Raw genomic sequence first — 16,180 nt, forward strand, 5'->3', positions numbered from 1 at the left:
GCTCATTATTTATTCAGTGTACTTTTCTGCCAACACAGTTTGCAGTAACGCTTTACGCACACAAGTGAAAGCTACATACATACTATTGCATTGGACAACACTGGTTTAAAGCAACTTTAAAGATCGGATAGTCAAAACAATTCATAAATAAGAAATACAATGAAAGCTATATTAAATGGACGCTCTGTTAAATGGGCGTTCCATTAAGCGGATATCTCCATTAATATATTGACCAATCCTACAATTTGTTGATATTTATTAAGTAAAATCAATTAAGCGGACAACTCTAATAACTGGACAGAAAGGCTGCTTGGTCAGTATCTGTTTATGGGAGATTTCACTGTATATATTTCTAAACATACACATGTATTCACAATCCCTCCAAAAAATATAATACAGTTAAACTTCCATAACGCAAACTTCTATAACTCGAATTTCTCCATAACTTGAACTCTTGAATTGGCAATAGAAGAAAAATTGCATACAAATTTCGAGTTGGGAAAATTCAACTGTAATTATAATTTTAAGCAAAATGCCTAATCTTAAGGACCATTTGCTCAATGTCTGGTTGGCAACCATTTGTCGGTCAAGCTGTGGTAAACTTAACCAAGTTTCCTTCTTCCGGTAAAGCACCTTTTTTTAACTAGAACTAACAGTTTCTGTTAACCTAATGGGAAAACAGCCTTAAATTCGTTATTCTTTCCAATGAAATTGATTGGTATGAACATATTTAAAACATCAAGTACAATACCCTGGATTCTTATACAAACAAAAAGTTTTCGCCTTTTTCGTAAATGAAATTTTCACTGTATTAAATAGTTTATTATATGAATAAGAGTATAAAAGGTATACCACTGCAACACGTGGCCGTAGTATTCTTATATAAAATGGATCGCGGCAAACGTTATACGGAAAGTGAAAACCATTATTCAGTTAAGACAATCGGAAAAAAATTAAAAACAGGATCCATTTTTATAATCTTAAGATATTAAAAAATTACTAAATGCATCGGTGATCAGTCACACAGTTAGAAACCGACTTCAAGAAATTGGTCTTATTTGAAAAAGTGCAAGAAAAGTCCCGTTAAGCAAATAAAATATAAAATAGAGAATTGAAATTGTTCAAAGGCGCATTCTTTGTGGAAATTGACATAACGTCCTGTAAGGATAAAACAAAAACTAATTTATTTGGATCTGAAGTCGTTCGCGACTTTGATCCCAGGGATACACGAAAAACAATTAAATTCGTAGTTGGATCAAGGATGTTATGGGGACGCTTTTCGGCGGCTGGAATTAGGCCGATTGATTGGATACAAGACAAAATGTGTTCAACAGATTATTGCAACATCCCCAACACTCTAATGGTGCCCTTTGCGGAGAAGCACATGCCACTAAAATAGGAGTTCACGCATGACAACGAACAGAAACATGCTTCGAAACTGGTAAAACCGTGGTTTGAGCGCAATAAAGTTGACGAGAGAGTCCCTGGATCTCAATCCTATAGAACACCTATGTATCGGGTGATTTTTTAAGAGCTTGATAACTTTTTTTTTAAAAAAAACGCATAAAATTTGCAAAATCTCATCGGTTCTTTATTTGAAACGTTAGATTGGTTCATGACATTTACTTTTTGAAGATAATTTCATTTAAATGTTGACCGCGGCTGCGTCTTAGGTGGTCCATTCGGAAAGTCAATTTTTGGGCAGCTTTTTCGAGCATTTCGGCCGGAATAGCCCGAATTTCTTCGGAAATGTTGTCTTCCAAAGCTGGAATAGTTGCTGGCTTATTTCTGTAGACTTTAGACTTGACGTAGCCCCACAAAAAATAGTCTAAAGGCGTTAAATCGCATGATCTTGGTGGCCAACTTACGGGTCCATTTCTTGAGATGAATTGTTCTCCGAAGTTTTCCCTCAAAATGGCCATAGAATCGCCAGCTGTGTGGCATGCAGTGCCATCTTGTTGAAACCACATGTCAACCAAGATGCTAACAAACTTTTTGTTGCCAAAAATGGAAGAACTGAACTTGGTTGACATGTGGTTTCAACAAGATGGCGCTACATGCCACACAGCTCGCGATTCTATGGCCATTTTGAGGAAAACTTCGGAGAACAATTCATCTCAAGAAATGGACCCGTAAGTTGGCCACCAAAATCATGATTTAACGCCTTTACTGGACTATTTTTTGAGGCTACGTCAAGTCTAAAGTCTACAGAAATAAGCCAGCAACTATTCCAGCTTTGGAAGACAACATTTTCCGAAGAAATTCAGAGGCTATTCCGGCCGAAATGCTCGAAAAAGTTGCCCAAAATTGGACTTTCGAATGGACCACCTAAGACGCAGCCGCGGTCAACATTTAAATGAAATTATCTTCAAAAAAGTAAATGTCATGAACCAATCTAACGTTTCAAATAAAGAACCGATGAGATTTTGCAAATTTTATGCGTTTTTTTTTAAAAAAAAGTTATCAAGCTCTTAAAAAATCACCCGATATGTGGAATGGTGAAAACATACACTAACCTTGGCAGCTCCATGCCATTGTCAGAAGGTGGTGAAAATGAAAGTAATATGAATAAAATATCAGATATGAATGAAAGAAAGTAGTTATAATTAAATAAAACAACACAAAAAGTAAAATGAATTAATGTTTGTCCCTATTTTTATTTCCAGGCTAAAATACAAAATGTATCCGTTGCTCTTTGTAAACTCAAATAAACCTTAAATAACTACTCAAGTAATAATAAATTATCTAAATGACCGATAATACCTGAATTATTTTATTATACAGTGGACTCGCGATAATATGAACTAATTAAAAACAGGACTGTTAATTTTTGCGAGATTGTTCATATTTACGAAAGGTGCAAAAACGAAAAACTGTAGTTTAAATTAATTTTTTTTTATTTTAAACTTCAACATAAACTTGTTTTATTAATTTTTTTCGTTACACAAGTAAAACAATGTTGCATGTAAACAAAACAGTTTAGATATAATTTCATATTAAACATATTTTAATTTTATAAAAAGTTGAAGCTCATTTTTGGTAATCCTCTTTTGCTGTTTCTTTTGTTCAACCACCTTAAAAACTTCTTTTTCCCTTAGGTTCTTTAATACATTTAATTTCTTTTGTTCAACCATTTCACTTTCAGCATATTCCAAAGCATTATTAAATATGTCAATAGCTTCTCTTGCTGTAACCGTCTTTTGCGACTCTACAGTATAGTCGTCTTCGTCGGATATTTCTTGCTCTCCTCCAAGTCCCCCACATTCATATTCAAGTTCCTTCGAAGGATATTCAAAGGAATTTCATCTTCAGGATCTTCTTGATTTTCAAGCATACTCAAAAAATTGTTCCAGCATTTTGATAACACAGCCTCATCCACTTTATTCCAAGCAGATTCAATTGTAATAATAGCGTCCTTAAGTGAAATTTGCTTCATAGACTCTAGCAAGACACATCCTGTTGCAGCAACTGAAGCCAAAAGACTGTTTCTGTAATAAAGTTGTGTAATCCTGATTGCGTTTTGATCCATGGGTTGTATAAGGGGGGTGACGTTGAGTGGCATAAACATTGCTAAAATAGAGCCGTCTTCACTTTTAAGTTCATTTTCAGGTGGATGCGATGAAGCGTTATCAATTAAAAGGAGAGTCTTAATTGGTAGACCTTTTTTTGTCAAAAATTTCGTTACCTACATAAGTTGTAACACACATACATAAGTTGTAAGCTACTGAAATACGAGTTAAAACTTACCTCAGGTATGAATGAAGGATGGAACCAATCTTTGAAGATAGCGGCAGTCATCCAAGCGGACTTTGAATGTCTATAATGAACAGGGCAGTCAAACCCCTTAAAACAGCGGGGGTTTCTGGCCTTGCCTATCACAAGGAGCTTGAGTTGATGAGATCCTTCTGCATTTGAACAGCACAAGAATGTTATTCTTTGCTTTTCCATCTTTGCTCCTGGGGCTGTTTTTTCTAATGGTGATACATACGTCTTTTGTGGAAAAAGTTTCCAAAATAAACCGGATTCGTTGGCGTTGTAAACTTGCTCCCGGCTTAAACCAAGCTCTTCCATTTTCGTCTTTAGAGCTTTTTTGAATGGATCGACCAACTGGGGCTGTGAAGATAGTTTTTCTCCAGAAACTTGGAGCAACCGAACGCCATATCTCTTTTTGAAATTTTGGAGCCATCCATCACTGGCATTGAAATCAAGGCAATTTTCTTTAATTGTACAATGAAGCACCTTCGCCTTTTCTTTTAACATCAGTTCCCGGTGAGCGGAACTCATATGCAAAAACCATCTATACAACGATTTTTCCAATTTTGAATACTCTGATGGACGCATAGTTTTCCTTTTTCCAGGACCCATAAATGTATTGTTAACACATTTAAGGATAGCATTTTTATTTTTCTTTATTCCACATACTGTAGACTTTGCCCCTCCATATGTAGTTGCTAAATTTGTAACACTTGCACCTTTTCTTAAGCTTTCCAAAATATCGGATTTGTCTCTTAAAGTCAGAAACGTATGCTTTTTTGTGTGCATGTTTCAAAATTATCTACATTTGATTATTTCTTAAGAAAATAAAGAGGCACTTATGCTTGCGTGCAATCACCAACCAAAAACACTTAAAAATTCTTACAGACGACTGACGTAGACAAAATCAAACCCAGTAATGAGCACATGTAAGCATTTTCGAGCGATGGGTAAATACCTATGTATGTACACGCATATTGAATGCGAATAACTAGGGAATTCCCCAAATTACAAACCGCTTTAAATTCGTTATTGACAACAATATTGTTCATATTTTAGAGCTTTTGTCCAAATTTCATATTTTAGAGTAGTCAATGGTAGCCAAAAAGTGTTCATATTTTGGGGGGTTCATAATTTAGGGTGTTCATATTATCGCGAGTCCACTGTATATCGTTTAATTCAAACATACAATTGTGAGCAAAAATAGTAAGACTTTTTAATTCAAATTTCGCGCGAAAACCCATTCGCCGAAGTATTTTTTTTTCTATGTTAACATGACTGTCAGTGACATCTGTGCCAAATCTCACATCAAAATAAGCATTAGTGTTTGGTATATGCTTATCTTTCTGAAGTACACAAAGAGCACTGGGCGATTTTTACGATGAGCGAAATTAGTGCCATTAAGTTTTGTGTGCGGAATCAAATTTCTGGTGCCGAAACGTTCAGATTGTTGAAAAAGGCCTTCGATGATAATTGATTGTCGCCAAAAAGTATCTATGCTTGGTTCAAATTACTTGCCGCGTTGACGACGAACCCGTTCAGGACGGCCATCAAAATCAACGAATGATCAACACCTTAATAAAATAAAGACATTGGAGTTTGAGAACCGACGATTATCAGTCAGAGATCTTACTGTCATCGTTGAAATATCGGAAGGATCAGTGAAATCCATGTTGAAAACTCTTTAAAAAAAACACGATTTCTTAAATAAATCAGTAAATTTTTGTGAAAAACAGCGTCGCTTTAACGTCTGTGAAACAATGATTTCCGGCTACCAAGATATCATAAAACGTATTATTACAAGCGATGAGTATTGGATCTATGCTTCGGACCTGGAAACACAGATCAATCGATTGAATATTGTGGTAAAGATGAGCCGAAGCCGAAAAAACTACGTCACAGCGACTTAAAAAAAAAGGTTACGTTGACAGTTTTTTTTTCAATTATCGAAGACGGCGAAACTGTTAGAAAGGAATATTATTTGAGTGTTGGTTTTTGCACCACGATAACGCATCGTCGCATTCTTGGTGAGTTTTTCGCCAAAATTTTAACTAATATCGTGCCGCAACTACCGTGTTTGACTGATTTAGCTCCGTGCGATCAGGCAAACTCAAGCGACCGCTCTGGGGAACTGTTTTGAGTCAATTGAAATCATTAAGCGTTAATCGCTACGCGCATCAAAGACTATTCCGGAAATTGACTTTAACATCGAGGATTGTAAAAAATGTTGTCACTAATATATTGGGGTCAAGGCAGATAACTTTGAGGGGACGACAAAAATTTTGAAATATAAATTCAGAACAAAGTTTTACTATTTTTTGCTCATAGAAGTATAACTGAAAATTTTAAATACCTTTGTCCATATTATTTTTACCAACACAGTATATATATGTATGTATAATTTTTATGAGAATAATAACATTTTCCTCCTTAATTAAACTCTAATTTCTAGGCCTTTCGCATGGATATAAGTAGAAATGTTTGTGTACGTGACACTATAACTGCGACTGTTCCCATGTCGGAAAAATTCCAATCTGCGACACCTAACAAAGTCAAATCGACTTGTTATGAAATTATCATTAAAAATGAAGAGAGAATGTATAATAGTTTGCCGAATATGTTTTTTCGTGACAACAAAATAGCAGCGGTACAGAAAGATGTTTTACAGCCACTTAATTTTAAATTCATACCTTCGCGAATGGAAGCAAACACCTTTCAAAAGACAACAGTGCCTATATCTAATGAATACTGTGAAGAATTGAAATCGTCAACGGAGGCATGCAAGAACTTTGAAAATCATCAAGGTGCTGCCGGCAGTAGCACTTTTAATAACAAAATGGCACTAAGCGAAAGTTGTGTAAGTGGTCGTTTGGAAATTCGAGTTATACCGCAAGGTATGTCTACTTTATGACTATTATAAACCATATTTGCAAAATTTTTAAGCGGTGTGCGTCTTTTTTTCAAAATGAAAAAAATTTTTGGGGTTATGATCACTCGATAAGTGGTAGGTAGCCATCAACTCTTTTTTTTTTGAAAGTGCTGTGGATCTATTTTTTTATCAATATTTTAATCGAAACCTTAATAAAAAGCATGCACAGCAACTTTATGACTATTAAAAACATTATTTGCAAAATTTATTATTCGGTGTGCCTTTTATGATCATCCAATAAATAGTGACAAGCCATAAAATCTGTTTTTCTTGAAATTGCTGTGGATCTACACATTTTTTGATGAATGTAAGGGCCTATAATAGTTTTAATCAAAATTTGAATAAGAAAGTGTTAAGTTTGGGGGCAACTAAACAAAAGGTATAGGTTAAATATGGTATGACCAAGTTCGCGAGCAATTTCATTAACATTTACTACAAAATCACATAGTTTGCATGTCCATTTTATTTCACTAAAATATCAAAGTTATTGGTCTATATAAATGCCACTATATTGGGGTAAGGGGGAAGTTAAAAGTTAGTTTTATTAGGATAACTCATACATCGTTCAATAACCCGGCCTGATAGAATGTCAAAAATGGTTACACATACACGCAGCGAAGCAAAAAAAGATGCAAAAAGTGCTTTTAACAAATGTATTGCAAACGGTATTGGGTATTGCCCGAATTCCCATATAGCGGGCATGCGGCTATGCAGGAAACTTTTGAGTCATTTTTTTTTTCTTATTTTCAGTATTCAGTGTTTAAGCAAAGCAGCTTTCTTTGTCACAAAAAATCATTACAAAATCGTTGGCTGATCAAAAAAAGTTTATTCGAAAAATATCAGCTCAAATCCATTTTAACGAAAGCTCAGTGCGAGGTCTTTTGGAAAAATATCGTAAAGAGAGGAAGTAAACTTCAGAAAAAAATGCACTATCTAAAGAAAATACCGTGATAACTTCACAACAAGTATAAAAGACTGATTAAAAAACGCAGCAAAGATTAAAGCAGAGTTGCAGAAACCATTTAGTAATGATATTTTAACTCGATTGCTAAGAAGAAAACCACTCGTGACCAGAAATATGAGAGAAAAACGATTAAGTTGGGCTACAAATAAACTTAACTGGTTGCGAATCAACTGAAACTCTGCAATTTTTTTCTCACGAGTCGAAGTTTAATCTTAATGGACCTGATGGTTACCAAGCAGTTCGACGCAGGCGTGGTGAAACATTAACAGTTTTGCCTTCTTCATACTATGAAACATTGGTATTGGGATGCATTCCAGTACAAATCGGAATCAGTTTTAATATTAGAGGGCAGAAACAGACGTGGAGGTACCCAGCTTGGTGCCTCTAACTGAAAATGATCCAAGCCCTATTTTGTAGGATAATTCTGCACCTTGTTATCGCACTCGCTCAGTAAGTTAGATAATGAAGATTTTTCACTCCCGTCATTTTTTAAGTTAATTCGTTAATTTTGACCTTTGAGGTTTGAAAATTTATAGAAAATTTGGGTATTACTTCATTGAATTGGCTATTAAGCGTCCATATCTAAATCCAATAGAGAACGAAACTAAAATGCTAAAAGAAAAACCTTAAACAATGGCTAATTTGACAAACAGTAAAAGAAGTGTGATTCAAGGCATTAATGGCCGTTTATTTAAGGGCTTTATACGAATCTTTCCCAAAAAAAGTTAAAAGTGTTATAAACCGTAAAGATAAGGTTGCACCACAAATTAAAAAAGAGATCTAAGGCGAATTTTTGTTACAAAATTTGGGAAATAAGTGCATTTATTATTTTTGAACAAAGTACACCCAACTCTTTTTTTACACGGTTTCTTTTTACACGAATTTGAAGTTACCCGGCTGAAAAAAAAAATGTTTGCAAAAAACTTTTAATCTAGTACGGTTTCAAAATCACTGTCTTGTAATTATTTTTATTTTTACCACACTTAGCACCATTGCTGAAATGAACATACTATGTACATAGTAGTAACTGGGAAATCATCTTATTCGATAATTCTTACCTACACATTTTGTTCGCTCAATATTTACATTGCTGAAACGGATATCTCCAGCGATGATACAATTGCTCTTGTTATCAAGTAGCGACGAATAATTATGTAGCTATGTAAATATTTTTTCCTTATTTCTATTCTAATTTTTCTGTTCTTAATTCTGGATTAACAGATTTCTTTTGTTTTTTGATTAATCTACCAATTTTTCACCTGTATGAATTATGTTTTTAAGTTTTAATGCTCAATAAAATGTCATATAATTTGTATGCATATCTGAAATTTTATAATTTTCAACATTTTTACACGATTTCCTGAGGAACGTATCTACCGTGTAAAAAAAGAGTTGGGTGTATAGAAGTAATATAATATAATATAAAAATATATTTTAATAAAATATTAATGTCGGCACTATACATAATATTGAAAAACTGACAAAATTCAGCACCGTATGTTTTGACGATTTAGCCTGTGCCGGATTTTCCAAGATAAAGAACGTTCGTTAGAGCAGAGGTACGCGATTAAATTCTGTGTGAAACTGGGTAAATCTGCGACAGAGACGTTTGATATGATCAAGCAGGCTTACCCAGATGTTGCTTTAGCAAGAAATGGTGGTCGGTAGCACCCGGCCTTTATGGAGGGCCAGAAAGAAATTGCTGATGAAGACCGTGTTGGGATACCTGCAACTTTGATAAGCTCAGACCGTCTACTAAGTATTCGTTTAATTTCCCAGATGTTAAATTAATCAAAATCTGTGGTTCATGACATTGTGACGGAGAACTTGAACATGCGCAAGGTTTGCGTGAAGATGGCCCCAAAAGTGCTCTTTGACAACCAGAAATTGCGGCAAGTGGAAGCGTGCCAAGAAAATTAGAACATGTATAAAAGTGACCCCCAATTTTTGAATAACGTAATCACAGGTGACGAGTCATGGATCTTTCAGTATGTTCCCGAGAAGAAAGGCAAGCATTTTAAATGACAAAGCAGATTCAAGCAGCATGCACCTCGGCTCTCAAGGTTATTCTGGAGAATGCCTTCCGTGACGCCTTCTATGCATGGAAATCGCGCTGGCAGCGCTGCATCGACTCAGAAGGAGCCTATTTTGAAAGTTTTTAAAGAAGTGTAATGATTGGTTCAATAAATTTTTTAAATTGACTCAGTCCTATTACTTTCCGGACAAACCCTGTATTTGGCGAAAACTGCTGTATGCGACGGTGCGTTAACGTTTTGCAAAACCCAAGTGCTCTTGGCCCATACTTCCGGCCTCTTTTTACGAATAGCTGCGTGAAAATGACGCAGACCACTCAAATAGTATTCCTTGTTGAAAGTTTAGCTGGTTGAAAGGAATTCGGAGTGCACTACCCTTCGATAATCGAAGAAAACTGTCAACATAACCTTGTTTTTTGAGCTGCTTTGACATGGTTTTTTCGGATTCAGCTCATTTTTGGGGGGATAATCGGTCGATTGATCATCTGTTTCCGGTCGTAAGCATAGGTTCAGGACTAATCAAAAGTAGTAATACGTTTCATAACACCCTGGTAATCGGAAAGCATCGTTTCACAGACGTTATCGCGACGCCGTTTTCGAACAAAATTGAATGCGTTGGGTATCAATCGTACTTTCAATCTTCTTAGCCCAAAATTATCTTTCAAAATGGGTTCACTGTTCTCTTCAAAATTCCAGGGATGCCGGTAAGATCTCTGACTGTTAACTGTCGGTTCTCTAGCACCAATCCCTTATTTTATTGACTTGTTGATCATCAGTTGATGTTGATGGCCGTCCTGGACGTATTTCGCCGTCAACGCGTTCTCGACCTTCTTTAAATAACATGTGAAAATTAAAAATACTTGCTCGCGGAAGACAATTATATTCTTTTTTATTGGCTTATTCACCGCTTACGCGGTTATATCCGAGTTTGCAACAGCGCGCCAGTCGTATCTTCTTTCGCAGTTTGGCACCTATTCGAGATACCAAGCGTCCTTCTCCACCTGATCTCTCCGACGGAGTGGAGATCTTCCTCTTCGTCTGCTTCACCCGACGGGTACTGCGTCGAATACTTTCAGATCTGGAGCGTTTTGATCCATTGGGAAACGCAGCCGCTGGCTCTTAATTCGCTAAACTATATCAATGTCGTCGTTTCTGTTGTACTTCTCATCGTTCCATCGACTGCGGCTACGGTGAATAGGTGCCAATGCACAAAGAACCATAAATCTTCCACAGAACCTTTCTCTCGAAAACGCGTAATCTGCACCATATAGCAGAACGGGAATAATGAGTGACTTATATAGTTTGGTTTTTGTTCGTCGAGTGAGCACTTTACTTCTCAATTGCCTACTCGGTCCGAAGTAGCACCTGTTGGCAAGAGTTATTCTGCGTTGGATTTCGAGACTGACATTATTGTTGCCGTTAATGCTGGTTCCAAGATAGACGAAAATATCTACATCTTCGAAGTTATGACAGCGACTGTTTGTTTGATGGCATGAGATATTTTGTCTTGCCCTCGTTCACCACCAGACCCATTTTTTTGTGTTTAGGACAATGATGTCAATATTATCGGCATACGCCAGCAGCTGTACACTCCTATAAAAGATTGTACCTGCTCGATTAAGATCTGCAGCTCGAATTATTTTCTCCGGGAGCAGATTGAAGAAGTCGCACGATAGAGAGTCGTCTTGTCTGAAACCTTGTTTGCTATCGAATGGCTCGGAGATGTCCTTCCCGATGCTGACGAAGCTTTTGGTGTTCCTCAACGTCAGTTTACACAGCCGTATTAGTTTTGCGGGGATACTAAATTCAGACATCGCGGCATAGAGGCAGCTCCTTTTCGTGCTGTCGAAAGTAGCTTTAAAATCGACGAAGAGGTGTTGTGTGGATTCTCTTTTTACGGGTCTTTTCCAAGATTTGATGCATGGTGAATATCTGGTCAGCTGTTGACTTGCCAGGTCTAAAGCCACACTTAAAAGGTATAATCAATTTGTTAACATTGGGCTGTAATCTTCCACATAATACGCTCGAATCTTATATGCGGTGTTGATACTTATCCCATGGCAGTTGGTGGAGATTTTGGAGTCTCCCTTTTTGTGGATTGGGCAGAGCACTCTTAAATTTCAATCGTTGGATATGTTTTCCGACCATTTTTTTACAAAGAAGCTAATGAATGCTCTTTATCAGTTCTTCGCCGCCGTAAATGCCATTCAGCAGGCTGGAAAAGTGTTCCCTTAATAATTAAGTATGCTCTGGACATCGGATACTAGATCACTCCTGGGGTTTTCGCATTTTTTCGTAGAATTTTCAAGCATTACCTCTATCGGCTCTTTATACTCACGCATTTCTGTCTCTCTGTGTCTCGCTTCCCTCTTCAACTATCGGTATCTATCCCATCACGCACGTGTTGTGGTCGATCGTTAGTTGTGGCAAAGAACGTGTATCATAGAGAAGGTTCACGGCGCGGATAACGTAAAAATATTTTGGAACGAAGTTCCTTACGGCAGGCTTGGAGAAGATAGGAAATTTTCTGCGGGACCTAACTGAAAAAAAGTGATAGTAAAACCGTAAGAAAAAACCCGTAAGAAATAACTCGTAAGAAATAACCCGTAAGAAATAACCCGTAAGAAATAACCCGTAAGAAAAAGACTGTAAGATCGCTAGTTATAGCCTACCTTTAGGTATTGCAAAATAATTAGGCATGAAAATCTGTAACATTATTGTGTATGCAAATTAGTTTTGAGTGAAGTGCGGAACACATAGAGCGCGACAGACTGCAAACTACATCTGTCAAATATTGAAATACAGACGTTCTTATGGACACTGTTGTTTTGAAGCTGCACGACTACACGACTGCAGGCCGACAGTTGTCGTTCCCGCTAACTTGAATATTTCCTATATTTGCCATCGGCAGTAGGACGACGGTAGAGTTGACAGTAGAATGGAAGATAGAAAGAGGAGGTAGAGTGGTGATGCCACTAATATTTAAAATGGGTTTTTTTTATAGCTTTTAATAATATGTCTTGTAAATTTACTATCAATTTCCTCAATAACCGTATTGTGAGAATTTTCGAAATTCAGAATTTGCGTGGCTTCTAGTTCCTAAATTTTATATACTTAATATCGAAGAAATTTTGTAAAAATTCACTTTTGTTCGAACCACCTCATGAAACTTGTAGGTAGGTAGATAAAGGGGGGCGGCAGAACATCCTTGGCCCCGGGCGCCCGCAGTTGTAGCTACGCCACTGCCTATTTTTACTTATTTTTTGCATAAAAAATTTCACTTTGAACAAAATATTAAAATTTCATTGAAGTGAAAGGTATTAGTATGGCCACAACGATATTGTGGACAGCTGTGTTGAATTGTGCTTGCACTAAGTACGTTTATGGGAAGTTGAATTGTTGCATATTTTTTGGCGCAGGCTTTGAGGAAATAACCCGTAAGAAAAAGACTGTAAGATCGCTAGTTATAGCCCACCTTTAAGTTTTGCAAAATAATTAGGCATGAAAATCTGTAACATTATTGTGTATGCAAATTAGTTTTGAGTGAAGTGCGGAACACATAGAGCGCGACAGACTGCAAACTACATCTGTCAAATATTGAAATACAGACGTTCTTATGGACTCTGTTATTTTGACAGCTGCACGACTACACGACTGCAGGCCGACAGTTGTCGTTCCCGCTAACTTGAATATTTCCTATATTTGCCGACGGCAGTAGGACGACAGTAGAGTTTTCTTAATACTTATCTGTACTTAAATAAAAACTAATCAGCGAAATTTGAGAGAAAAATCAGGACAACCTACATAAAATTAAGCACAATTTTTTTTGCAAATTGTATCGATTCTACATTATCCGAAGGAACTTCGTTCCTACCTGGTGTCCCACGACACCACATTTATTTTTTTTTTGCTAACTCGGTCGAGATGAGGGGGTTTAACCACTGCCAGCTCAGCAAGAGAAATCTTAACAGTTGCGATTGAACGGAGCTGAGTATGGTTTATTTATTTCCATGATTGATGTACTATACATATACATACCTTTGTCTATTCTTCATTACATATATATAAAGTAACAAATTATCATAATATATTAAATAATTAAATACATTACAACAGAGATAAATGTACATAAATCATATATTTTATCATTCAAAACTTATATTCACATGTACATATGTATCATGACCATATGTGTTTATGTTCGCTTTCGCGAGTTCATAACATATTACCAAAAAATGTAACATTTTGAGTAAAATTATATTTTTCTTAACTTTTAAAACGCTCTAGCGGCTAAAGTATTTGACCTAGGTGGGTCAAATAAATTACACCGGTTAGGTAATTTAAAAAGCTTTCAGAAAATGTATAATTCGCCCCCAAGGCCCCACCGGCGTGGGCGTGGCAATAGGCGAAAATAGGTTTTCACCATGTCCCCGCTTTTGTTTCACTACAGTTGGGGGGGTATGGGGCCGGGGGGATCAAAACCATTTTGCGAGTTAGTTCACCCTGGGGCTTTCAGGAAAGCCCTCAACCTCCCCTCTATCCCTACCAGGGGCGTGGCGATAGCGTTCACAAAAAATGTAACATTTTGAGAAAAATTACATTTTTCTTAACCTTTAAAACGCTCTAGCGGCTAAAGTATTTGACCTAGATAAACATACAAACCAATTTGGACATGTAACGAACATGAAAACAGATAAATCAACCGTGCGAAGTGATAGAAACATACCAAAGTCCATATATTTTCATACAAAATATATGGGATCTAGCCAAACACCATTGGTGTACTAAGGTGTAATATTATAATATCCTTTTTTCGTCCTTTTGGATACGATATCCTTGAATTTTTTTTCTGAATTCTATGAACAATAAAATTCTAGGAAGCTACCTGGAAGCGCAAGTCGTTTGCTACACTCTTAATATATGTATTTAAATAACATTTAAAAACAAAATATGCCTGGCCAGACCCGAGGGTCTCGATGAGGGTTAAATCGCTATTCGCTGCTCTAGATTCCGTCCTTCTTTGCTGTTTTGCTCTTCTCAGGTCATGGAGTACCATGGCTGCAATCTTCTCCCATAAATTCCACACCTTCCTCGAGTGCAACATATAGGTCACTATATTCTCTGGTGTTATTCGGTCGGGTACTTCCTTTTCTAGAGATAATCGCTCACTTGTATATTGCCGACCCTTCTCGTGGCCGTACTTATGCAAGTAGTCCCTGAAGCATCCATGTCCTGTTAGGAGCTGCGTCATGTAATGATCTATTTCGCCGTGTTTTCGTTCCACCCATGTCCATCTCTCCTTGCATGATGTATCCATATTTGCCATTCGTTCAACCTGCTTGTTTTTCTTCTCTACGCTCTGCTACCGTTAGTTTACGGCCTGCGCTTTTACTTTTATCATATATTCGCTTCAGTTCGAGAGCCATTATGTCTGGAGGCATAATTCCTGCTAGAACCCCAGCAGCTTCATTAGAAACCGTGCGAAATGCCCTGGCTTTGACTAACTGGATTGTGCCACTGCAGCATATGTTTTATGTATTAATGCTGGTCCGTATGCAGGCACCGCATACATTACCATTGACTGGGTCACCTTGGCCAGAAGAGCACTCCTGCTCTGTTGCTCTAATGTTTTCCATTATTCTTGATAAAGCCATGTTTACACGCGCCGCTTTTTCACACGCTTTTTCAACATGCATTTTGTTGTTGAGTCTCGCATCAATCGTTACACGAAGGTATTTCACAGCGGATTGTGTTGTTATGATGTGACCGTCTATGTTAAGCGAAATGATTTCCAGTTTTTTCTTGCTAGTTATTAGCACTGCTTCTGTTTTGTGGCGGGCAAGTTCGAGTTTTGAACTGCTTTATCTTTAGTACAGTATCTTTACATATAGTATAAATTGTATTTGATGGAGCTCCTTAGCTTCTATTGTCACCGCAATATCATCTGCGTATCATATTATTTGCACTTCTTTCGGTACAGGGAGGCGCAATATTCCATCATTTATACGTAATGTATTCCAAAGGAGTGGGCCTTGCACAGAGCCTTGTGGCGCACCACCCGTTGCCCTATTCTTTTTTGGTCCTTCGTCAGTGTCGTAGAGCAGGATCCTATCAGCCAAATAGCTTTGTATGATGTACAGCAAATAGCTCGGTGATTTTTTGAGCACTAATGCACGCATTATATGAGACCAATGGGCCGAGTTAAACGCGTTTCTTACATCATATGTGACGACCGCACAATATTCTTTTTTCCCATACATCCACCCGTCTCCTTATATAGCCTTTTCTGCTATACCTGTAACTTTCTTGATTGCATCAAGAGTTGAACGCTTTCCACGAAAGCCATAGTGGTTATCAGAGAGACCACCATTTCCTTCCAGATGATTTTCTAGGCGGGTACAGATTATCCGCTCCAGGATTTTGCCCATCGTATCGATCATACAGAGCGGTCGATAGGAGCTTGGTTCTCCTGCCGGCTTGTATGGCTTCTGTAGGAGTACT

The 16,180-nt window shown here is 37.2% G+C and overlaps 2 protein-coding genes across 3 annotated transcripts in view; one reads left to right on the plus strand and one right to left on the minus strand.

Annotated features, from left to right (window-relative positions):
• The window catches only part of LOC120779430 (tau-tubulin kinase homolog Asator-like), a 306,464-nt gene that overhangs the window by 250,725 nt on the left and 39,559 nt on the right, over positions 1-16,180 (plus strand). For both annotated transcript variants that reach the window (XM_040111663.1, XM_040111664.1), the window contains exon 4: positions 6,206-6,647. In XM_040111663.1, the coding sequence (XP_039967597.1) occupies positions 6,206-6,647 (442 nt within the window). The remainder of the gene's footprint in view (positions 1-6,205; positions 6,648-16,180) is intronic.
• LOC120779432 (jerky protein homolog-like) lies at positions 3,013-4,106 on the minus strand. Its single transcript, XM_040111665.1, has 2 exons — positions 3,748-4,106; positions 3,013-3,685 (listed from the first exon to the last, which is right to left on the minus strand). The coding sequence occupies exons 1-2, from the start codon at positions 4,069-4,071 to the stop codon at positions 3,209-3,211; spliced, it is 801 nt and encodes a 266-aa protein (XP_039967599.1). The 5' UTR covers positions 4,072-4,106; the 3' UTR covers positions 3,013-3,208.

This window comes from Bactrocera tryoni, unplaced genomic scaffold, assembly GCF_016617805.1.
Source record: "Bactrocera tryoni isolate S06 unplaced genomic scaffold, CSIRO_BtryS06_freeze2 scaffold_11, whole genome shotgun sequence".
NCBI lineage: Eukaryota > Metazoa > Arthropoda > Insecta > Diptera > Tephritidae > Bactrocera > Bactrocera tryoni.

Bases quoted from the DNA above. Each gene is read 5' to 3' on its own strand.
- LOC120779432 (XM_040111665.1), bottom strand. From the start codon at position 4,071: ATGGAAGAGCTTGGTTTAAGCCGGGAGCAAGTTTACAACGCCAACGAA. The intron at 3,686-3,747 runs GTAAGTTTTAAC...CAACTTATGTAG, and splicing joins ATCCTTCATTCATACCTGAG to GTAACGAAATTTTTGACAAA.